General features: G+C 41.8%; 1 protein-coding gene across 3 annotated transcripts in view; it reads left to right on the forward strand.

Moving 5' to 3' along the window:
* The window catches only part of slc38a11 (solute carrier family 38 member 11), a 165,728-nt gene extending 140,206 nt beyond the window's left edge, over positions 1 to 25,522 (forward strand). For all 3 annotated transcript variants that reach the window (XM_068035217.1, XM_068035218.1, XM_068035219.1), the window contains 3 exons: positions 2,378 to 2,490; positions 16,632 to 16,763; positions 24,937 to 25,522. In XM_068035217.1, the coding sequence (XP_067891318.1) occupies positions 2,378 to 2,490; positions 16,632 to 16,763; positions 24,937 to 25,227 (536 nt within the window). In that variant the 3' untranslated portion in view covers positions 25,228 to 25,522. The remainder of the gene's footprint in view (positions 1 to 2,377; positions 2,491 to 16,631; positions 16,764 to 24,936) is intronic.
* The last annotated feature ends 449 nt before the right edge of the window (positions 25,523 to 25,971 follow it).

Here is a 25,971-nt window from a genome sequence, read left to right on the forward strand (position 1 = left end):
GAGTACAGAAACAAAAAAAACCCTGAGAAAGGCAAGTGAGATTCTGAGCTTTATGGGAACATTGAATGCAAAATCAAGGGGTGATGTTGAATATGTACAAGAAAATTGTTTGTGCCACGATTAGATGAAAGCAAGTAGCTCCAAGCAGCTTATTATCAGAAGGATATTAGAGCTGTACAGATGTTCACTGGAAACATACCAGGAACGAGAGTGTTCAAGCAAGGTTCAAAATATGTTTTCTTCACTGGAACAGAGAAAGCGATACAATGGAGGTGTTCAGAATTATGAAATGTTCTGAGAGGATAGATAATTGCTTTCACTAGTGAAAGTAATTAACTCAGGATTAGAATGATGGGAGTAGGTGGAAGAAATTAGTGATTAGAACTTGGTTTGTTGTCCCATACTAGGCCTTTGAGGCAAGAACTGTAATATTTAAGTGAGCATTGGAAATGTGTCTCTTCGGGAGCTTGCTCATTTGGAAATAATGAGCTGCTGAGGCCTTACACATTTGCAGTAGTTAAAAAATCAGCTTTCCTCAGAAGACTTTTTTGCTAGCAACCACAAAGATCTTTTAAGTGCAAGTTCTGAGAGGTCTAATGAAGGCACTTGGTTGTTACAAATGTTGAAGTGCTCCTGCAGGAGGTTATGAACAGCAGGGAATGGACTTGTGGAGGGCCCCAATGAGTCAGTGCAGAGTCAGTGGAGGGAAATAGCCAGGTTGTGACCTCAAAGTCAGGCAAAAAGGTGGAGTCAGCACACCTTCTAAGGATGTATTCTAAGAATGTCTGCCTCTTACTGTGACCTCATCTCACACCCATTAAAATGTTTACCGTCACAGTAAAAGTAAAAATGAATGTATTAAAAACATATGGACAAAGACTTGGGGGAATTGTGGTATAAGGGTTTGGAAGGATTAATGTCTGGGACAGTGAGAATAACACCTCCCACTATGATGATGTAAGAAATCACATGATAGAGAGACTTGAAGGAGAAGAAGCAGCATGGCATCAGTGGAGTTAGACATATTTCAGTAAAGCTGTATGTAGTTCTTTAATATGTAATAAACTAGTTATTGTTAAAACTTACTGAAGACTCCGTAATCTCTCCAAGTTAGACAACCAAACATACTACAAATACCTTAGACATAGAACATTGTCCTTTATACTCCCAGTCATCAACTGGAAGTGTTCCTTCATTCACAGCCCTATGTACAATAAAACATACTAAAAGCCTTAAATAAAAACAGAAAGTGCTGGAAATACTGAGCAGGTCAGGCAGCATCTGTGGAGAGCGAAGCAGAGTTAACGTTTCAGGTCTGTGACCTTTCGTCAGAACTCAACTAAACTAAAACAGTAGAGAACTAAAAGCCTTACATTGCTTGGTGCATGCAACTGTTAGGCCTCCTATGCAAAAGGTGAGACCTCCTTTGGATAACATGAGATGCAGTACCAAGAGCCTACATAGGTTGAACCTCCCGAGACACTGGTTTTCAGACATGTTAAGGAAACTCAGCCTCTGCTTGTAGACCCTATTTCATGCATATTGCCTCCAGCGAGTCCTCTTTTGCTGCTTTCTCTGCGGCTTCCCTCTCTCCTATGCAGCTACAGGTCTGTGAACAGCTCCAGGTGCTGTTGCTGGACATCTTAGTCTTCGTCTGAGGTCCAATCTAAGGCAGCATAAACAGCATTCATCCTGATGTGATAGTGCAGAAAGTAACTCACAAAGGGTGGAAAATAAACTCCAAAGTGTAGAAAGTTACCTCTGTGAACAAACACTTTCCACGAGCAGGTAAGAAAGCAGCTGTGAGTACTGAATATTTATTGGCGTATTTCCTCATGATTGATTCAGTCCCCTCAGTTGCCATGTGTGCTCAACTTGCTTTCACTGGCAAGTTTGAAGAAGCCTAGGAAGCCCATAGATTCAATGTTAAAGTCAAAAATGTGTGTTAATATTGCTTTAATTAACATTGGCAACCCGCCCCTCCCAAGAGAGCTGTGTGCATGCAGCCTAATGTGCTTGAGTTAATTGCAGAAGTTGGCAGGTTGGAGCCAGCTTCCCAAAGCAGTAACAGTTTTGTCAGTTTTAACCCCCATTTGCAACAAACCCAGACACTCTTGCAGGTTGAAATTCAGCCAAGAATGTTTCTCTATACTGTATCAAAGTAATTTTATAGTTGTATAAGCTGTAAGACAATAGAGAAGTGGTTGACTCAGTCTGGAATTGTAAAGAGAATGTAATGCAAAATTTTAGTTATTTTCAAGAAAAATGAGTTACTTCAGAGTGATAGCATATATTTTGTGAGGAACAATTTTGATGCTTTTAATCATCTTAAAGGAACAAAAAACAACCTAGAATTTTTTTGATGTTTTTCTACTAGGAGATGTATTTGAAAATTATTGCAAAAATGATAATTGGGCGACTGCTGGAAGGTTTCTGTTTGGAATAACCATTATTTTGACATTTCCCATTGAATGCTTCGTTACACGCGAGGTAAGTTAATCATTGAGTAAATATAATTATAAAACTACTTTGGGAATGTTTATTGATTTTACTGTGCGCCATGGTGTTGATAAACATTTCTAGGTTAACTTACAGCGCTATGTTTTCTTTTACCCCAGTAATGAGAAACAGATTTTAAATTTATACATAGACTAGAAAATAGGGGACCCATGATATATCCTTCTGCAGTATTAAATATAATTTTACTCTTAATGTAGAACTGTTTCCAATTGTCATTAATGCTGGCCCCAAAATACCTAATTTTGTTAATGCCATTTTATACATTTTTAGAAAAACAAATAAATATGTATGCGCTGTTGTAGTTGAAGGCAATAATCAAGCTAAAAGTTGCACTGACATTAACTGCTTGAATTGCTCGACCACCTACTTCAATCTCCATGACATTGTTTGACTCCACCCAAGTCTTAGTTCATTCGATGCTGAAACTTTCATCCATGTCTTGTTACCTCTTGATTTAACTATTCCTGAACAAGTTCCATTCATCATCACCCCTGTGCTCGTTGACTTTCACTAGCTCACGGTCAAGCAATGCCTTGATTTTAAAATTGTTACTCTTATTTTTAAATCCCTCCATAACCTTCTCCAGCCCTACAACTCTCCAATCTTCAAATTCTGCCCTCTTGTGCATTCACCAATGGTGGTTGTGCCTTCGGCTGTCTAGTCTCTAAACTCAAATTTCCTCCCTAAAACTTTCTAGCTCTCTCTCTTCCCTTAAGATGCTCCATAAAACCTACCACTTTGGCCCTGACAACATCCTGACTGTAGTGCTGAAGACTTGTGCTCCAGAACTAGCCGTGCCCTTAGCCAAGCTGTTCCAGTACAGCTACAACACTGGCATCTACCCGACAGTGCGGGTACATCCTGTCCACAAAAAGCAAGACAAATCAAATCTCGCCAATTACCGTCTCACCAGTCTGCTCTCGCCCATCAGCAAAGTGATGGTAAGTGTTGTGGACAGTGCTGTCAAGCAGCATTTACTCAGCAATAATCTGCTCCCTGATGCAAATTTTGGTTTCCACCAGGGCCACATGGCTGCTGACCTCATTAGGACCCTGGTCCAAACATGGACAAAACAGCTGAATTCAAGAAGTGAGGTGAGAGTGGCTGCCTTTGACATCAAGGCAGCTTTTGACTGAGTGTGGATTCAAGGAGCAAAATTGAAGTCAATGGGAATCAGGTGGAAAACTCCACTGGTTGGAGTCATACCTAGCACAAAGGAAGATGGTTGTGATTGTTTGAGACCAATCATCTCAGCCTCGGAACATCACTGCAGGATTTCCTCAGGGTCATGTCCTAGGCCCAACCATCTTCAGCTGCTTCACCAATGACCTTCCCTCCAACATAGGATCAGAAGTGAGAAGTTTGCTTATGGTTGCACAGTGTTCAATATCATTTGCAACTCCTCAGATGCTTAAGAAGTTTGTGCCTGCATGCAGCAAGACCTGGACAACATTCAGCTTGGGCCAATAAGTGGCAAGTAACATTCGCACCGCACAAATGCTAGGCAATGACCATCTCCAACAAGGGACAATCTAACCACCTCTCTTTGACATTCAATGGCATTACCATCACTGAATTCCCTCATCCTCAACATCCTGGGGGTTGTCATTGACCAGAAACTTAACTGGACCAGCCATATAAATACTATGACTACAAGAGCAGGACAAAGACTGAGAATTCTGTGGTGAATAAATCAACTCCTGACTCCCAACGCCTTTCCACCATCTGCAAGGCACAAGTCAGGAGTGTGATGAAATACTCTGCACTTGCTTGGATGAGTACAGTTCCAACAACACTTTAGATGCTCAACATCATCCAGGATAAAGCAGACCTCTTGATCTGCACCCCATCTACCACCTTAAACATTTACTCCCTCCAGCACTGGCACACAGTGACAGCTGTGTGTACCATCATTAACCTTCAGGGAGAGGAGGGGAATCAGACCTGCGAGAGAGTACCTAAAATTGGGAGAGGATAAATAAAGAGCAAGGCCCAGGGCCTTCACTTCACTTACCTTCAGGGAGAGGAGAGGGATCGGACCTACGAGGGAGCATCTAGAATCGTGAGAGGAGCCCTGTGAAGTTGGTGCGCACTGACTGAGTTTGGAAAAAAGAAATCAGTGACATCACAGGAAAGCTGTGAGGTGATTGGTTGGTGAGTAACTGCTGTAGGGAATATTTGTAAACAGGTAGGTTAGTATACTCCTGATAGGGTGCGTGTGTTAATAGCAAAATTAAGAAATTAGAAAAATGTAAAAAAAAAGCTTGTAAGCAACTACATAATAATTAATTAAGAGACACAAGCAAAAGGGACATAAGAAGCTGGTGAAGTCTACTGTTTTATTTTATTTTTAAGTGGTAAGCTTAATTTTATTACTAAGATTTAAATTAGTACAGTAAGTGGTGGTAAGGAGAAGCATGAATTAACAGTAATTAATTAATTACTTAAGTAAAATGCAATAAGGATGGCAGGGCAGGTGATGTGTTGCAGCATGTGTTGTAGTATGTGGGAGCTCGTGGATATCAATGTGATACATGGCAACCACATCTGCGGTAAGTACTGCTGGAGGAGCTTCGGCTCCGAGTCAATGAGCTGGAGGCTGAGCTGCAGATGCTGCAATGCATCAGGGAGGGGGAAAGCTACCTGGTCACTTTGTTCCAGAAGACACTCGCACCCCTTAAGATAGGGTCTTCTGATTTGATCAGTGGTCAGGGATGGGATGGTGGGGTGGGTGGTGTGCCTGCAAGTGAGGAAGGTATGGGAGTCGAGAAGGCTGAAGTGGAGGAGCCTCAGCCTTTGCAATTGTCCAACAGGTTTGAGGTTCTTTCAGCTTGTATGGATAAGAGTGGGGGCTGCAGGGTGGATGAGCAAACTGACCATATCACCACCATACATTCAAGTCATTCAAGTGGGAGGATTAAAGAGGAATGTAGTTTTAATAGAAGACAGTATAGTCGGGGGATAGACACAGTTCTCTGTAGGTGTGAGTGAGAGTCCAGAAGCTGTGTTGCCTGCCTGTTGCCAGGGTTCAGGACATCTGCTCAGGGGTGGAGAGGAACTTGCAGTGGGAGGGGCAAGATCCAGTTCTCGTGATCCATGTAGGTTCCAACTGCATCAATAAGACTAGGAAAGAGGTTCTGCTTGGGGAATATGAGCAGCTAGGGGCTAAGTTAAAAAGCAGAACCACAAAGATAATATATTCTGGATTATTGCCTGAATCACGAGCAAATTGGCGTAGGGTAAATAGATTAAGGAGTTAATTGCATGGCTGAAAGATTGGTGTGGGCAGATTGGGTTTCAATTCATGGAGCATTGGCACCTGTACTGATGAAAGTGGGAGCTGTACCATTGGGATGATCTTCATCTGAATTATGTTGGGATTAGTGTTCTGGTGTGCCATATAACTAGGGTGGTAGAGAAGGCTTTAAATTAAATAGTTGGGAGAAGGGATTATGTGAGAAAAGATGTGGTAAATTAAAGGGAAAGGACAAGGTAATAGAGCAAGGTACAATAAGGATAATGATAATCAGGAAGGGATAGAGCATACAAACTTAAGAGTCTGCCAGTAGATAAAGCCAGAGTTTGCAAAAATAGTAAAAAGACAGAACTAAAGGCTCTGTATCTGATTGCGTGCAGCATTCATAAAGAAATGGAGGAATTGTTAGAACAAATATAAATAAATATGTATGACCTGATAGCCATTACAGAGACATGGCTGCAAGGTGACCAAGGCTGGGACCTAAATATTCAAGGCATATTTCACATTTCGGAAGGACAGAAAGCTAGGAAAAAGTGATGGAGTAGCTCTGTTAATTAAGGATAACATCAGTACAATAGTGAAACCTTAGTTCTGAAGAACAAGATAAGAAATAGCAACAGTGAGAAGTCACCTGTGGGAGCAGTTTATAGGTCCCCTAAAAGTAGCTACACTGTAGGACAGAGTATACAGTAGAAATAATGGGGGTTGTAAGAAAGGTACAGCAATAGTCATGCAAAATTTTAATCTTCAGATAGATTGGATGAATCAGATTGGCAAAGGTTGCCTGGAAGATGAGCTCGTAGAGTGTATTTGGGACAATTTCTTAGAGCAGCATGTTCTAGAGCCAACCAGGCAGCAGGCTAGTCTAGACCTGGTAAAGTGCAATGCGACAGGTTTAATTAATGACCTCATAGGAAAGAAGCCTCTAGGTAGCAGTGATCATAACATGACTGAATTTCGCATTCAGTTTGGGGATGATACGTAGGGTCTAAGACTCGTGTTTTAAACTTAAATAAAGGCAATTACAAGGGTATGAAGGCAGAGCTGGCGAAAGTGAACTGGGAAATTAGGTTAAAGGGTAAAACAGTAGAAATGCAGTGGCAGACATTTAACGAGATATTTAATAACACTCAGCAAAGATATACTCCAGTGAGAAAGACTCGATGAGAAGGACACATCATCTGTGGCTAACTAAGGAAGTTAAGGATAGTATCAAATTGAAACAAAAGGCATACAATTTTGCGAAGATTAGTGGTAGGTGAGAAGATTGGACAGAATTTTAAAACCGGCAAAGAATTATAAAAAAATAATAAGGATGGAAAAATTAGATAATGAGAGAAAGCTAGCTAGAAATATAAAAATGGGTAGTAAGAATTTCTACAAGTACTTTCAAGGAAAAAGAGTAATTAAAGAGTGCAGGTCCTCTAGAGAGAGAGTCTGGGGAATTAATGAAGGAAAATAAGGAAATGACGAAAGTGTTAAACAGATATTTTGCATCTGTCTTCACTGTAGCATCCCAGAAATACTTGTAAATCAAGAGGTGAAAGGGAGGGAGGAACTTAAAACCAGGGAAAGGGTACTGAGAAAGCTATTAGAATGAAAGGTCCCCAGGACCTGATGGTCTGCATCCTACGGTCTTAAAAGAAGTAACTGCTGAGATAGTAGATGCATTGGTTGTAATTTTCCAAAATTCCCTAGATTCTGGAAAGGTCCCGTCCATTGGAAAATAGCAAATGTAACTCCTCTGTTCAAGAAAGGAGGGAGACAGAAGGCAGGAAACTACAGGCCAGTTAGTCTAACATCTGTGGTAGGGAAAATGCTAGAATCTGTTATTAAGGAGGTTATAGTAGGGCACTTAGAAACTCTTAATGCAAACAGGCAGTTTTGTGAAAGGGAAAGCATGTATGACTAATTTATTAGAGTTCTTTGAGGAAGTAACAAGGAATCTGCGTTAAGGGGAACTGTAGATGTGATGTACTTGGACTTCCAAAAGGCATTTGATAAGGTGCCACATAAAGGCTACTATACAAAATGGTGTAGGGGCAACATATTAGTATGGAAAAATGATTGGTTAGCTAACAGGCAACAGAGAATTGGGATAATTGAGGCATTTTCAGGTTGGTAAGCTGTAACTACTGGGGTGCCAGAGGGATCAGTTCTGGAGCCTCAATGATTTACAATCTATATCAATGACTTGGATGAAGGGATGGAATGTATGGTTGCTAAATTTGCTGATGTCAGAAAGATAGGTAGGAGAGTAAGGTGTGAAGCGGACAGAAAGATTCTGCAAAAAGATACAGATAGGTTAAGTGAGTGGGCAAAAATTTGGCAGATGAAGTATAATGTGTGAAAATGTAACCTTCTCCACTTTGGCAGGAAAAATAGAAAAGCAGTATATTATTTAAATGGCAAGATGGCAGAACTCTGTGGCATAGAGGGATCTAGGTGTCCTGGTACATGATTCACAAAAAGTTAGTATGCAGGTATAGCAAGTGATTGGGAAGGTAAATGGAATGTTGTTGTTTTGGAGCATAGGAACAGGAGTCGACCATTCAGCCCATCGAGCCTGCCCTGCCATTCAATATGATCATGGCTGAACATCCACTTCAACGCCTTTTTCCCACACTATCTCATATCCTCTTATGTCATTGGTATTTAGAAATCTGTCTTCATTTTTTTAAGAGATACAACACTGAAATAGGCCCTTTGGCCCACCAGGTCTGTGCCAATCATCAACCACCCATTTATACTAATCCTACATCAATCCCAGATGCCTACCACATCCCCACAATTCCCCTACATACACTAGCAGCAATTTACAATGGCCAATTTACCTATCAACCTACAAGTCTTTAGCTGTGGGAATAAACCAGAGCACCTGGAGAAAACCCACGCGGTCACAGGGAGAACTTGCAAACTCCGCACAGGCAGTACCCAGAATTGAATCCAGGTCACTGGAGCTGTGAGGCTGCAGTGCTAACCACTGCGCCACTATGCTACCCATGTCAATCGCTGCTTTAAATATACTCAATGACTGAGCTTCCACAGCCCTCTGAGTTAGAGAATTCCAAAGATTCAAAACCCTCTGAGTAAAGAAATTTCTCCTCATCTCTGTCTGAAATGGCTTCCCCCTTATTTTGAAATTGTGTCCCCTGGTTCTAGACTCCCCAACCAGGGGAAACATCTTACCTGCATCTACCCTGTCAATACCTTTAAGTATTTAGTAGGTTTCAATGAGATCACCTCTCATTCTTCGAAACTCTAGAGAATACAGGCCCAGTTTCCCCAATCTCTCTTCATAGGACAGTCCCGCCATCCTGGAAACAAGTCTGGTGAATCTTTGTTATTGCCTCTATGGCAATAATATCCTTCCTAAGGTAAAGGGGCCAAAACTGCACACAGCACTTCAAGTGCGGTCTAACGAAGGTTCTATACAATTGAAGCAAGACTTCACTCCTCCTGTATTCAAATCCTCTTGCGATAAAGGCTAACATACTATTAGCCTTCCTAATTGCTTGCTGCACCTGCATGTTAGCTTTCAGTGACTTATTAATGAGGACACCCAGGTCCCTTTTTACATCACACTTTCGAATTGCTTACCATTTAAGAAGTACTCTACACATCTGTTCCTCCTACCAAAGTGGATAACCTCACAGTTTTCCACATTATATTCCATCTGTCTCATTCGTGCCCACTCACTAGGTCTGTCCAAATCCCCTTGAAGCCGCTTTGCATCTTCCTCACAACACACATTGCCACCTAATTTTGTGTCATCCGTGAACTTAGAAATATTACATTTAGTCCACATATCAAATCATTGATATATATTGTGAACAGCTGGGGTCCAAGCAGTGATTCCTGCAGTACCTCACGAGTCACAGCCTCCCAATGCAAGAATGACCTGTTTATTCCTACTCTCTGCTTTATACCTGTTAACCAATGCTTAATCTCTGCCAGTATATTACCTCCTATCCCATGTGCTTCAATTTTGCAAACCAATCTCCTGTGGGGGACTTTATCAAAAGCCTTCTGAAAATCCAAGTATACCACGTCCACCAACTCCCCTTTATCAATTCTGTTAGTAACATCCTCAAAAAACTCCAACAGGTTCATTAAACATTATTTCCCATTCATAAATCCATGCTGACTATGCTCAATCAGATCATGATTATCCAAGTGTCCATTTATCATATCCTTTAGAATAGATTCTAGCATTTTCTCAATGACTGATGTAAGGCTGTAATTCCCTGTTTTCTCTTTCCCTACCTTCTTAAATAGTGGGATGACATTTGAGACCTTCCAATCGCAGGAACTGCTCCAGAATGTATAGATTTTTGGAAGATGATCACCAATGCATCCACTATCTCCATAGCTACCTCTTTCAACACTTTGGGATGTAAAATATCAGGTCCTGGGGACTTATCAACGTTCAGCCCCATTAATTTCTCCAATACAACCTTCTTACTAATGCTAATTTCCTTCAATTACTCATTCCCCCTAATCCCTTGGATCTCTAATTCTGGGAGATTTCTCGTATCTTCCTCAGTGAAGACAGATACAAAGTGATCATTTAGTTTCTCTGCCATTTCTCTATTCCCTATTATAAATGCTCCTGACTCTGCCTGTAATGGACCCACATTTGTCTTAGCCAAATGTTTCCTTTTTTACGTATCTGTAGAAGCTTTTACAGTCTGTTCAATATTTTTCGCTAGCTTACATTCATATTCTATTCTCCCTTTATCAGTTTCTTGATTCTCCTTTGCTGTATTCTAAAATCCTCCCAATCCTCAGATTTACTACTATTTCTGGCAACTTTATAGGCCTTTTCTTTTATTCTTATGCAATATTTAACTTCCTTTGTTATCCATGGTTGACTGCCTTTACTTTTGGGGTTTTTGTGCCTTGAAGGAATTTATAGTTGCAGTAAACAATGTAATATTTCTTTAAAGACTATCCATTGCCTATGTCATACCTTTTAATGTATTTTCCTAATCCATCTCAGCCAATTTTCCCCTCAGACTTTCATCGTTTACTTTGTTCAAATTTAACACCCTGGCTTCAGACATAATGTAAAATTCTATCATATTATGGTCACTCATTCCTAAAGATTCTTTCACAACAACATTATTAATTAGCCCTTTCTCATTACATAATACTAGATCTAAAATAGCCTGTTCTCTAGTCAGTTCCTCAACATAGTGCTCTAGAAGATCATCCCTAACACACTCCAGAAACTCGTCATCCACTGCATTAGTGCTCATTAGGTTTACCCAGTCTATATGCAAATTGAAGTCACCCATGATTACTGTATTACCCATGCCACATGCTTCTCTAATCTCCTGATTAATACCATTCCCCGCACTACCACCACTGTTTGGTGGCCTATAAACAACTCCTACCAATGTTTGCTGCCTCTTGCTGTTTCTCAGCTTCACCCAAACAGATTCCACATTTTCTTCTTCTGATCTGAGATCCTCCCTTACTAATGTACTGATCCCATCCCTTATTATCAACGCAACACCACCTCCTTTTCTTTTTTGCCTGACCTTCCTAAATGTTGAATATCCTTGAATATTCAGTTCCCTGTCTTGGCCACATTCCCGTTATGGCAATTAGATCATACCCATTTACCTCTATTTGGGCCTGTAAATCATCTACCTTGTTGCGAATGCTGCATGCATTCAGGCAGTGTGCCCTTCACCTTGTGTTCTTGACATTATTCTGCATTCTAAGCCCAGTTGATGCTCGCCTTTGTTTCGCCTGCCTTCTAATGTCACTTGCTACTTTTCTACCTCCTGTTAGCAGCTTTATTTCCTTCCAATTTGAGCTACCCCTCAGGCCTTGACAGAAATCTTTGCATCCTCAATGGCTACAGGTGAGGTCCCAGAGGACTGGAGAATAGCCAATGTTGTTACTTTGTTTAAGAAGGGTAGCAAGGATAATCCAGGAAATTATAGGCCGGTGAGCCTTACGTCAGTGGTAGGGAAATTATTAGAGAGGATTCTTCGGGACAGGATTTACTCCCATTTGGAAACAAAGGGACTTATTAGCGAGAGGCAGCATGGTTTTGTGAAGGGGAGGTCGTGTCTCACTAATTTGATTGAGTTTTTTGAAGAAGTGACAAAGATGATTGATAAAGGAAGGGCAGTGGATGTTAGCTATATGGACTTCAGTAAAGCCTTTGACAAGGTCCCTCATGGCAGACTGATACAAAAGGTGAAGTCACATGGGATCAGAGGGGAGCTGGCAAGATGGATACAGAACTGGCTCGGTCATAGAAGACAGAGGGTAGCAGTGGAAGGATGCTTTTCTGAATGGAGGGATGTGACTAGTGGTGTTCCGCAGGGATCAGTGCTGGGACCTTTGCTGTTTGTAGTATATATATAAATGATTTGGAGGAAAATGTAGCTGGTCTGATTAGTAAGTTTGCGGACGACACAAAGGTTGGTGGAGTTGCGGACAGTGATGAGGATTGTCAGAGGATACAGCAGGATATAGATCGGTTGGAGACTTGGGCGGAGAAATGGCAGATGGAGCTTAATTCGGACAAATGTGAGGTAATGCATTTTGGAAGGTCTAATGCAGGTGGGAAGTATACAGTAAATGGCAGAACCCTTAGGAGTATTGACAGGCAGAGAGATCTGGGCGTACAGGTCCACAGGTCACTGAAAGTGGCAACGCAGGTGGATAAGGTAGTCAAGAAGGCATACGGCATGCTTGCCTTCATCGGTCGGGGCATAGAGTATAAAAATAGGCAAGTCAAGCTGCAGCTGTACAGAACTTTAGTTAGGCCACAATTAGAATATTGTGTGCAATTCTGGTCGCCACACTACCAGAAGGACGTGGAGGCTTTGGAGAGGGTACAGAAGAGGTTTACCAGGATGTTGCCTGGTCTGGAGGGTATTAGCTATGAGGAGAGGTTGGATAAACTCGGATTGTTTTCACTGGAACGACGGAGGTGGAGGGGCGACATGATAGAGGTTTACTAGGTTATAAGCGGCATGGACAGAGTGCAGAGTCAGAAGCTTTTTCCCAGGGTGGAAGAGTTAGTTACTAGGGGACATAGGTTTAAGGTGAGAGGGGCAAAGTTTAGAGGGGATGTGCGAGGCAAGTTCTTTACACAGAGGGTGGTGAGTGCCTGGAACTTGTTGCCGGGGGAGGTGGTGGAAGCAGGTACCATAGAGACGTTTAAGAGGCATCTTGACAAATACATGAATAGGATGGGAATGGAGGGATACGACCCCGGAAGTGCAGAAGGTTTTAGTTTAGGCAGGCATCAAGATCGGCGCAGGCTTGGAGGGCCGAATGGCCTGTTCCTGTGCTGTACTGTTCTTTGTTCTTTGTTCCCACCCACCTGACAAGCTAGTTTAAACCCTCCCTAGTTTTTTTTTAAACCCTAGTTTATTGCAAGGGGAATGGAATATAAAAGTAGGGAGGTTTTGCTGCAGTTGTACAGGGCATTGGTGAGACCACAAGTACTGGTGAGTTGACCAGAAGTACTGCTTACAGTTATGGTCTCCTTACTTAAAAAAGGATATAATTACATTAGAAGCAGTTCAGAGAAGGTTCACTCAACTGATTCCTGGGATATAGGGGCTATCTTATGAGGAAAGGTTGAACAGGTTGGGCTTGTATCCATTTGAGTGTAGAAGAATGAGATGTGATCTTATTGAAACATGTAAGATCCTGAAGGGCTTGACAGGGTGGATGCTGAAAGGATGTTTCCCCTTATGAAAGAGACTAGAACTAGGGGACACAGTTTAAAAATAAGGGGTCACCCATTTAAGATGAAGATGAGGAGAAATTTCTCTCAGAGGATTGTTAGTCTGTGGAATTCACTTCCCCAGAGAGCAGGGTCAGTGAATATTTTTATTCAAGTTAGATGATTCTTGATTGACTCAGGAATCAAAGGTAGACGGAAAAGCAGAATTGAGACCACAATCAGATCAGCCATAATCTTATCAAATGGCGGTACAGGCTCAAGGGGCCGAATGGCCTACTCCTGCTCCTAATTCATACATCCATATACACTGCAGAAGCTTGCCAAGGCTCCTTTGACAGCACGTTCTAAACTGGTGACCTCTACCACCTAAAAGAACAAGGGCAGCAGACATATGGGAACATCACCTTGCAGGTTCCCCTCCAAGTTACATACCGTCCTTTTTTTTATTATTTCATGGAATGTGGACATCGCTGGCATGGCCAGCATTTTTTGCCCATCCCTAATTGCCCTTGACACCTGAGGGCAGTTAGCATCAACCACATTGCTGTAGGTCTGGAGTCACAAGGCAGGACGACAGATTTCCTTCCCTGAAGGACATTAGTGAACTGGGTGGGTTTTTACCATGATCAATGATAGTTTCATACCACCATTACTGACACTAGTTTTCAATTCCAAATTTTTGATTGATTAATTAATTGAATTTAAATTCTACCAGCTGCTTTGGTCGGATTGGAACCTATGTCCCCATGACATTAGCATGGGCCTCTGGATTACTAGTCCAGTGATATTACCACTCTGCCACCGTCTCACCTGTGGAATTATATCATTGCTCCTTCATTGTTGCTGAGTCAAACTCCCAGAACTCCCTCCCTATCAGCACTGTGGGTGTACATACACCACCTGGACTGCAGCTGTTCACCATCACCTTCACAAGGGCAGTTAGGGATTGGCAATAATTGCTGGCCTTGCCAGCAACGTTCACATCCCACGAATGAATAAAAGAAGTCTTCTGCTGTGGCTCGGTGTTATATTTTGTTCAATAAAACTCCTATGAAGTGCTTTGGGATGATTTAGTATGTTAAAGGTGCTTTCTAAATGCATGTTTTTGCAGAATCACACTGTAATGGGGTTTATGAAAAAATCAAAACTGTCTGAATTATGTGTTAACTAATTTCACTGCTTTAATTCTTCTGTTCCTGATACTTATAACTATAAGGCTCTTTATACATCAGACCAAATGCAAGAATAACTTCACAAAACCGAAGTGATGAGTCAGACAAAATTAGCACTTTACTGTCACAATAGAGAAAGTCCAAACCCACTCTAGGTATACACCCTTCTACAGATTTCTGTACCCCGTATTCAGTTCCTGCTAATTAAGTGTTTGAAAATAAACTCATTAGTTGGATTCCTCACCATAAAAACTCAACAAATACAACAAAAATGTTTTAGTAAGTCTTCAGTAGATACAGTACAGAGGCTAGTGAATGCATATCTGTATGTTTACAAGCCATAAACCCACAAAAGTCAGAGTGTTTCAAGCCTGTGTCCTCAGTACCTTGCTCTACGGCAGCGAAGCCTGGACAACGTATGTCAGCCAAGAGCGACGTCTCAACTCATTCCATCTTTGCTGCCTTCGGAGAATCCTTGGCATCAGGTGGCAGGACCGTATCTCCAATTCATAAGTCCTTGAGACAGCCAACATCCCCAGCATATACACCCTACTGAGCCAGCGCACTTGAGATGGCTTGGCCATGTGAGCCGCATGGAAGATGGCAGGATCCCCAAGGACACATTGTACAGCGAGCTGGTCACTGGTATCAGACCCACCGACCATCCATGTCTTCGCTTTAAAAACGTCTGCAAACGCGACATGAAGTCCTGTGACATTGACCACAAGTCGTGAGAGTCAGTTGCCAGCGATCGCCAGAGCTGGCGAACATCCATAAAGGCAGGGCTAAAGAGTGGCGAGTTGAAGAGACTTAGCAGTTGGCAGGAAAAAAGACAGAGGTGCAAGGAGAGAGCCAACTGTATAACAGCCCCGACAACCAATTTTATCTGCAGTGCCTGTGGAAGAGTCTGTCACTCTAGAATTGGCCTTTATCGCCACTCCAGGCGCTGCTTCACAAACCACTGACCACCTCCAGGTGCTTACCGATTGACTCTTGAGACAAGGAAGCCAAAGAAGAAGACAAGCCATGATATGACTTCTGCTGCAGTTTATGTGACATCAGCTGCTTGAGCTTCCTTCTCTTGCTTTTTGATTGTTTTGGTGGACACAGCCCTAGGCTTTTAGTTGTGTTCTTCTTGATATTCATCAGTAATTACCTCAGTTGTTCAAAGCGCCCAACCAAAGTTTAGTAATTGCATGCAAATCAGGTAGTTGTGGTGGTTTCACCTGTCATCATTTCTCTCCTTTTCACAGCTTATCACTCGGTGTTAAGGATGCAAACTATTTGTTCAAAGGGGACTGGAAGGAAGCTTAAATTGAATTCTTTCTCACTTGTCTTTCCTTATAGCCAACAAAGGGAGGCAGTGTGCCCCGACTGGAATTTTCATCCAGAACGTTCCGTAGCTTTTTATAGTTCACTGTGCAAGCTGGGCTTCTATAAATACAATTTTGCAATCAGTCAGTGCTAATATAATGGAGTAGTGGAGATACAGATGTTCAGTTCTTTTTTGATTAAGGATTTTATGCATGAAAAATAGACCTACTATTCTTCTGATCCCCAGCTCACAAGCCTAGGCTAAACATTAATGTGTATTATAATATAAATACTTTAAACATATGCTTTTAATTTTGTACTTTATGATTGAAAATGGTAAATCAAGAACCAATAGCATGTGCGAAGGCTCATTACTATCTGCAGTGGAACTCAACCCTCATTAGTCATTTAATTAATAAAAAATGTTTTGGAGGAACCTGAAATAGTACCAGTTAAGTTTGATTGGATATGTTGACTGCCAAACAATCAGGTGAAGTTCGGTTTTTAATATTTTCTCATTAGTTTTGATATATCATGATGTATATATCTGAACCTTTATTTTAAGAAAAAAATATGCAAAAATGGGAACAAAAATGCTTTTAATCACTTAGTAAGGAGTCATAATATTGTCTTTCATCTACAGGTTATTGGAAACTTATTTTTCGCTGGGAACCTGTCAACAATTTGTCATGTTCTTGTGACAGTCTGCATTGTTGCTGTAGCCACAGCCATTTCATTAGCCTTTGATTGCCTTGGAATAGTTTTGGAATTAAATGTGAGTAATAACATTCCTATGATAAGAGATGCTTTACTTCTTTTTGTCATTCATTCTCGGGATATGGACGTCACTGTCAAGGTTGGAATTTATCAAACATCCTTGAAAAGGCTTGAACCACTTCAATCCAGGTGACAAAGTTGCTCCTGCAATGCTGTTAAGTAGGGAGTTAGTGGTTTGATACAACAGAGTGGCTTGCTTGGGCAACTTCAGAGAACATTTAAGAGTCAGTCGCATTGATGTGGAACTGGAATCTCATATAGGACAGACCAGAAAACAATGACAAGTTTTCTCCCCCAATCAGTTAGTTTTTTTGTGACAATCCGACAACTTATTGGTCACTTTTACTGAGGCTAGCTTTTTAAACAAATTCTCAAACTACCATCATTGAATTTGAACTAATGTTCTTTGAATTGCCAGTCCAGGCCTCTGGATTACTATTCCAGTAACATAACTTCTATACTTCTGTATTTGTTCACTTTACTGTTAAATGGTTTCTCAAATAACGCCCACTGGCTGGTCTTTGCCCATTTCCAACTCCAAATTGAACCTTTGTTCTCCACTTAGTTCTTTTCCTGGACTTCTCCCCACTGCTGCCTCCTGCCTGGGGATTTCCTTCTTAAAGAAGATCCTCAGATATTGGACTGGTTAGCTTTTCTCACATCAGCAACTACACTAAGCAGCTCTGCCACTGGTCCATGTAATCTAAGGTTGCACACTATGTCCATTCATGTGCACTCCAGCCCTGAACCTTCCAGTCCCACTTTTTCATTTTGGTCATTTCTACCCCTGCTCTGGTCCTTTTAATCTCATCCAGCCATGTTCTTTCTCCAAAATCTAAATCCACTCATCCAACACTACTACTTAGGCTAACTTGTCTCCAGCTGCCATTCAGGTTGAAGTCTAGCCTTCCTCTTGCTTTCCCTGCTTTTCTTTATGACACCCATCATGGCAACTGTCACTGGCTCTCCCAGGGCAACAACTCAGCCTTCTCTTTTGGGATCATCTCACCCACCATTTTGACCTTTCAATGCCACAGCATTTTAGCCATGTGAACCTGCTCAATTGCTTCCTCACCTATGTGTTCAACACCCTGAGTGGTGTCATACTTCATAGATGGGAGCTCCACAATCATGCAGGGTAAGTCATCAAATCAATTTCTATCACTACAATCAGTTTAGCAACATCATCTGTGCTCATTTTCCTTGCAACTCCACCTTTGAATCTATCCAGAGCTAGCTAAAATAAACTGACAAAACTAGGTTAAGGGATAGGTCAATAGAGATGCAGTGTCAGTGTTAAAGGGGATATTTCAGAATACACAGAATAGATACATTCTGATGAGAAAGAAAAATTCCAAGGGTGGGACACGCCATCCGTGGTTAACTAAAACAGTTAAAGATAGTATCAAACTTAAAGAAAAAGCATATAATTGCACAAAGATAGGTGGCAGGTCAAAAGATTGGACAGAATATAAAAAACAGCAAAGTTTGTCTAAAAGATTGATAAGGGAGGTAAAATTAGAGTACAAGAGAAAGCTAGCTAGAAATGTAAAGACAGATAGTAAGAGTTTCTATAGCTATTTAAAAAAGAAGAGTTAACAAAGTGAACGTTAGTCCTATAGAAAGTGAGTCTGGGGAATTAATAATGGATAATAAGAAGATGCAGATGAATTGAACAGATATTTGCATCGGTCTTCACCATAGAAGGTACAAATAACATCCCAGAAATAGCTGTAAATCAGGAAATGGAAGGGAGGGAGGAACTCAAGAAAATTACAATCACCAGGGAAGTGGTACTGAACAGATTGTTGGTGCTCGGGCTGGCAAGTCCCCAGGCCCTGATGAACTTCATCCTCGGGTGTTGAAAGAAGTGGCTAATGAGATAGTTGATGCATTAGTTTTAATTTTCCAAAATTCCCTAGATTCAGGGAAGGTTCTGCTGGACTGGAAAATAGCGAGTGTAACTCCTTTGTTCAAAAAGGGAGGAAGACAGAAAGTAGGAAACTACAGCTTAACATCTGTCTTAGGGAAAATGTTAGAAGCTATTATTAAATATGTTATAGTAGGGCACTTAGAAAAATTGTAGGTAATCAGGCAGAGTCAACATGGTTTTGTTAAAAGGAAATCATGTTTAACCAATTTATTGGAGTTCTTTGAGGGAGTTACATGTGCTGTGGGTGAAGGGGAACCAGTGGATGTATTGTACTTAGAATTCCAGAAGGCATTTGATAAGGTGCCACATCAAAGGGTATTGCAAAAAATAAAAGCTCATAGTATAGAGGAGTACATATTGAAGATAACATATAGAAGATGGGCTAGCTAAAAGGAAACAGGGAGTAGGCATAAATGGGTCATTTTCTGCTTGGCAAAATGTAACGAGTGGTGTGCCACAGGGATCTGTGCTAGGGCCACAACTTTTTACAATTTATATAAATGCTTTAGATGAAAGGACCGAAGGTATGGTTGTTAAATTTGCTGATATGTAGGAAAGTAGGTTGTGAAGAGGATGTACAGCACGTAATTAGGAAATCTAATAGAGTCTTGTCGTTTATTGCGAAGGGAATTGAATACAAAAGTAGCGAGGTGATGCTTCAGCTATACAGGGCATTGGTGAGACCACATCTGGAGTACTGTATACAGTACTGGTCTCCTTATTTAAGGAAGCATGTAAATGCGTTGGAAGCAGTTCAAAGAAGTTTTACTAGACTGGTACCTGGAATGGGCAGGCTATCTTATGAGGAAAGATTGGACAGGTTAGGCTTGCATCCACTGGAATTTAGAAGAGTAAGAGGTGACTTAAATTTGCTGATGACACAAAGAAAGGTAGGAAAGTAACATGTGAAGAGGACATAAGGGGGCTACAAATGGTAATAGATAGGTTAAGTGAGTGGGCAAAGACCTGGCAAATGGAGTATACTGTGGGAAAGTGGGAAAATGGCCACTTTGGCAGGAAGTAAAAAAAAGCATATTATCTAAATGGTGAGAGATTGCAGAGTTCTGAGATGCAGCTGGATCTGGGTATTCTAGTGCATGAATCACAAAAGGTTAGTATGCAGGTACAGCACGTAATTAGGAAAGCTAATAGAATGTTATCGTTTATTGCATGGGGAATTGAATACAAAAGTAGAAGGTTGTGCTTCAGCATTGGTGAGACCACATCTGGAGTATTGTGTACAGTACTGGTCTCCTTATTTAAGGAAGGATGTAAATGTATTGGAGGCAGTACAGAGAAAGTTTACTAGACTAATACCTTGAATGGGCAGGCTGTCTTCTGAGGAAAGATTGGACAGGCTAGGCTTGTATCCGCTGCAATTTAGAAGAGTAAGAGGCGACTTGATTGAAACATATAAGATCCTGAGGGGTCTTGATAGGGTGGATGTGGAAAGGATGTTTCTTCTTGTGGGAGAATCTCGAACAAGGGGTCACTGTTTAAAAATAAGGGGTTGCCCATTTAAGACAGAGATGAGGAGAAATTTTTCTCTCAGAGGGTCGTGAGTCTTTGGAACTCTCTTCCTCAAAAGGCGGTGGAAGCAGAGTCTTTGAATATGTTTAAGGCAGAGGTAGATAGATTCTTGATGAGCAAGGGGGTGAAAGGGTATCAGAGGTAGGTGGTAGTGAACTGATTGAATGGCGGACCAGGCTCGAGGGGCCTAGTCCTGCTCCTAATTCATATGCTTGTATGTTTGTATGTCCAATTTGGTTTCTACCCTGCCACAGCACTGAAACATCCCTTATCACGGTCACAAATTACATCCTATGTGACGGTTACCATGGTAAATTTACCCCATCTCATCCTTCTCAACTTGTCTGCAGCTTTTGAGCAGGTTAACCACACAATTCTCCTCTAAAACCTCTCCTCCATTATCCAGCTGGTTCCATTCCTATCTATCCAGCCATAGCCAGAGAATCTCCTCCAATGGCTTATCTTATCCCACACCATTAACTCTGGAGCCCCCAAGGATCTTTCCTTGATCCCCTCCTATTTCTCATCTAAATGTTGCCTCTTGGCATCATCATCTGAAAACACATCAGTTTTCACACTGTCACTACCAAGGAGGAAGTAATGCTCTGTTAATTCAGTTTCACTACTCCACAGATCATAGCATATTAGTAAAGAACTGGCTGGGCAACAGGAGACAGAGAGTAGCAGTGGAAGGGAGTTTCTCAAAATGGAGACGTGTGACCAGTGGTGTTCCACAGGGATCCGTGCTGGGACCACTGTTGTTTGTGATATACATAAATGATTTGGAGGAAAATATAGGTGGTCTGATTAGCAAGTTTGCAGACGACACTAAGATTGGTGGAGTAGCAGATAGTGAAGGGGACTGCCAGAGAATACAGCAGAATATAGATAGATTGGAGAGTTGGGCAGAGAAATGGCAGATGGAATTCAATCAGGGCAAATGCAAGGTGATGCATTTTGGAAGATCCAATTCAAGAGTGAATTATTCAGTAAATGGAAAAGTTCTGGGGAAAATTGATATACAGAGAGATTTGGGTGTTCAGGTCCATTGTTCCCTGAAGGTGGCAACGCAGGTCAATAGAGTGGTCAAGAAGGCATACGGCATGCTTTCCTTCATCGGATGGGGTATTGAGTACAAGAGTTGGCAGGTCATGTTACAGTTGTATAAGACTTTGGTTCGGCCACATTTGGAATACTGCGTGCAGTTCTGGTCGTCACATTCATTACCAAAAGGATGTAGATGCTTTGGAGAGGATGCAGAGGAGGTTCACCAGGATGTTGCCTGGTATGGAGGGCGCTAGCTATGAAGAGAGGTTGAGTAGATTAGGATTATTTTCATTAGAAAGACGGAGGTTGACGGGGGACCTGATTGAGGTGTATAAAATCATGAGAGGTATAGACAGGGTGGATAGCAAGAAGCTTTTTCCCAGAGTGGGAGATTCAATTACAAGGGGTCATGAGTTCAAAGTGAGAGGGGAAATATTTAGGGGGGATATGCGTGGAAAGTTCTTTACGCAGAGGGTGGTGGGTGCCTGGAACGCATTGCCAGCGGAGGTGGTAGACGTGGGCACGATAGCGTCTTTTAAGATGTATCTAGACAGATACATGAATGGGCAGGAAGTAAAGAGATACAGAATCTTAGAAAATAGGCGACAGGTTTAGATTTAGGATCTGGATCGGCGCAGGCTTGGAGGGCCGAAGGGCCTGTTCCTGTGCTGTAATTTTCTTTGTTCTTTGTAAAGTTTCCCACCTACTGGAAAATAACCAAATTAAATACTCTATTTGTCCCCAGAATAAAGCACACCAAACCAGGTTTCTTTAAACAACAACAAATTAACTATTTATTACTGAACTAAATGTTAAAACAATAATGAAATAACTCTATATGATGAAAGGATTCTTTTCAAACTTCTTATTCTTCCTAACCCCCATGCACACACACATACATTAAAAAAAAAGTTTAACTGGGAGAAAAAGATGTTTTAGTTTATAAGGTGTTTCTTAGGAATAATAAAACAATTAGGTTGTCACATTCTGGTAGGATATTTCCCGGTCAGTGAGGTGTCCCAGAGTTGAATAGTCAGATGCCACGCGAAGTCTCTCCAGGTGAGATTGAGGAAATGTCTGTGATGGGTAAGCATTCACAGCACTTCATCTGCAGTAGGCATCACACAGATCTTTCAGCAAAGGGTGTAGCAACAGGTCTACTTGGGTTTTGAAATAGCAGTCTAGCAATAGAAACTTTCTTGAGCTTTCAGGATCTCCCAAAACATAAGAGGCAACAGGAATCACTCCTGAGGCAGAAATTTTTCAGAGACTGGAGGTAATAGGAATCTGCTACCTTTAAAAATGCAGGACTTCCTCTCAGCAAAGGAGTGTTTCTCCACAAAGAGCAGAAACTCCTCTTTTCCTGGGTCTTTTCCTCTCCAGGGGTCTTTTTCTTTCTCCAGGCAGACCACAGCCACCATCATTTCTTTTTTCAAGAGAGGCAAGCCTTCTTTTTCAGGGAGAGGTCTTTTTTCTGGTCTGCAAAAAACAGGTCCCAGCCATTTTTGTCTGCCTCCTGCCTGACCAGTTCACTGGTCATTTATGATGCAAAAGAGAAATTTAAACGCCAACAATCAAGTCATGTGACCTGTCATTTCCCTTGCTGTTGTTTGGAACAGGTGTCTTGCAGTCTGTCCCACTCACTTCAAACACCAAGTTTCAGCATTCAAGGTTCACAAAAAATCCTTTTTCTCAGTCTCTTAAAAACACACAGAATTCCAAACTTTCAAATAAAAAAACAAAATTCTTGTGACAGCACGTAAACAGAGAACAATCAACTCTACCTCACCACCACCTCTCCTGACCCCTCTACTGTTTCTGAATTGTCACACTGCTAGTCCGAAATTTCCTCCAGCTAAATATTAGGATGACTCAAGCCATTGTCCTCAGTTCTCACCACAAACTCTGTTCCCTTGTCACCGACTCCATCTCTCTCCCTGGCTATTATCTGAGGCTGAAGCAGACTGTTCAAAACAGGGGTATCCGATTTGACTCTCAGATGAGCATCTGACCTTATGTCATCTTTACATGTGGCTCAGTGTCAAATTTTGTTTGATAATGTTCCTGTGAAGTGCCTTTGAACAATTTGCTACATCAAAACACTATATAAATGCAAGTTGTTGTTATAGTGGAACCAGATTTAGCTGGAAATTGCCCTGTCATTAATATTCGTCCCCAAGACCACAGTGGGGAAATGAATGTCTCTGAATACTGAACAAGGTGTCAAGATGTTACAGAGAGTATTAATTATTTTGATCATTGGAGAAGGCAGAAAGCAAAAGCTCAAAATTAATTAAAGGTTATCAGCACAGATGATTAACATCCCTTGCTCTCCAGATTGATGGAGGTATTATATACCAGATATACATATCTAGAAGCCTAGAAGAGGAGCATGTTGAACAGTGAGGAACCCTCTTGGACCTCTCTTCTCCTTTAAGTAACTGACTTGGACCTTTGGACTACAATTCGTTCTCAATTTCAAAACTAAACCTTTGTCGGTACAAACTGCCAATAGCATAACCCATGCCCATATGTCTCTTGGGCCAGAATTTTACAGCCCCCCCAACAAGCGGGCTGGTGGCAGGGGAGTCTGTAAAATTGAGTGAGAGGCAGGGGGGACGCCATTCCCGACGCCTTCCGCCCCCCCACTGCAATTTTATGCGGGGTGGTGGCAGCGAGAAATGACCCCCCGCCCGAGACCAATCAAGGCCCTTAAGTGGCCTATGAACTGGCACTTAAGGGCCTCCTCCCGCCACCACTAGTATTTTACTCGTGGCGGCCAGACAGCAAAGGCCCCAAGAACACTGCCAGGTAAAACCTGGTGGCCTCCTTGTGGGCTGGGGTGGGGCCCTCCTGATCAGGCACCCTGTTCCCCATGGAGGGGCACCCCTGAAGCCCCAACCACCCCTGAAGCCCAAACCACCCCCAAGCAGTACACTCCCCCCACCTCCCCCAACTGAGATCCCTTGCCTCGCCAGGGCCTGGCCAATTGTTCCCAGCAAGGCCCCAAAAACCTACCATGTTCCGGGGTCATCCTTCACCTTGCTTGCGGTAGCTGGGTGTAGTCCCAGCCATGGCCACTGTTCCCGGTGGCGCTGCTGGGACTAACAGCTGCTGGTCCGTTGATAGGCCGGCAGCTCCATTAGGCGGGACTTCCTGCCTTAAGGAGGTGGAAGTCCCGCCTAATGGCCAGTGAAGGACCTTGGGAGCAAAAGATCCCGGCATGGCTCCCAAGGCCTCCTGTCTAACATAAATTCCAGCCTTGATTTCTGCACTATTATCCCAGAGGATAATACATGGAGGCAAAGGGGTAGAAATTCATTTTGGACGATAGTACAAAACCATCGATAGTGAATGGGCCGCCCGTTTTGCAAACCACCAATTGTCTTCAATGGGAATGAAATTCGGAGTGCAAAATGGTCTACAGATTCACGATCACTCATTTTGCACTACACTCCCAAGATGTATTTGAATCCACAGGAGCATTTAGTGATAGAAAAAAGGGAGTAATAATGAAAAAGGAATGTAAATTAAAAAAATTAAAAATCACATTTTTTCACCATGTTACAAGAACTTTATATTTTGGTTATAAAAGAAATATGAAATGAAACAACTCAGTAAAAAAAGTCTTCAATTTTATCATTTTGATTCACTTCCACAGGGCGTGATTGGTGCTATTCCATTGGTTTTCATCATTCCAACAGCATGCTATCTAAAACTCTCTGAAGAGTCATGGTACCACTGGGACAGCGTTCAATCTTGTATGATCCTTATCACTGGCGTTGTGGTGATGATTGTTGGGTTTGTGATGACTGTCATTTTTCCCCATGAGTGCAGCCATGGAAAGGAGATGTTTTACTGCATGCCTTCAAATTCATCTACGGACAATATTACAGTCTTCTTCAATGAGACTTTCAGTCAATCGCCAGTGTTCATTATAAACATATTGTAAAATATGAGTCTGTGCAGTGATTTTGATTGACAATATGTTGATTTCAGTTACGTTATTAAAAATGTGCTGTTACTTTTTCAAGTAAATATAAAATTATGTCCCATATTTCATGTCAAAGTTTGCAACCTATTTGTTTATAGTTGAATGCTTTCTTTTATTGTCAATATATCAAGCAAGAAAACATTGGCTTCCCCTTTTATAAGTGAAACAAATTGAACTTGTAGCATTTTAATTAATCTGTAAATGTTTGTTCATACCAACAAATGATACTGCTTTGGATGCATCAATAAATGATTATAACCAATATGTCTCACTACTAATTAGCTAGATCAGTGACTCAGTGGGCATTGAACTCAGCTCAGATAGCAGGAGAGGCATTACAATGAAACTATGTGTTTGATCCTGTTTGCTATCCAGTCTTCTTCTTTGGCCTCCTTGTCTCGAGAGACAATGGGTAAGCGCCTGGAGGTGGTCAGTGGTTTGTGCAGCAGCGCCTGGAGTGGCGATAAAGGCCAATTCTAGAGTGACAGACTCTTCCACAGGTGCTGCAGATAAAATTGGTTGTCGGGGCTGTTACACAGTTGGTTCTCTCCTTGCGCTTCTGTCTTTTTTCCTGCCAACTGCTAAGTCTCTTCGAGACGCCACACTTTAGCCCCGCCTTTATGGTTGCCTGCCAGCTCTGGCGATCACTGGCAACTGACTCCCATGACTTGTGATCAATGTCACAGGACTTCATGTCGCGTT

This window comes from Heterodontus francisci, chromosome 7, assembly GCF_036365525.1.
Source record: "Heterodontus francisci isolate sHetFra1 chromosome 7, sHetFra1.hap1, whole genome shotgun sequence".
Classification (NCBI taxonomy): domain Eukaryota; kingdom Metazoa; phylum Chordata; class Chondrichthyes; order Heterodontiformes; family Heterodontidae; genus Heterodontus; species Heterodontus francisci.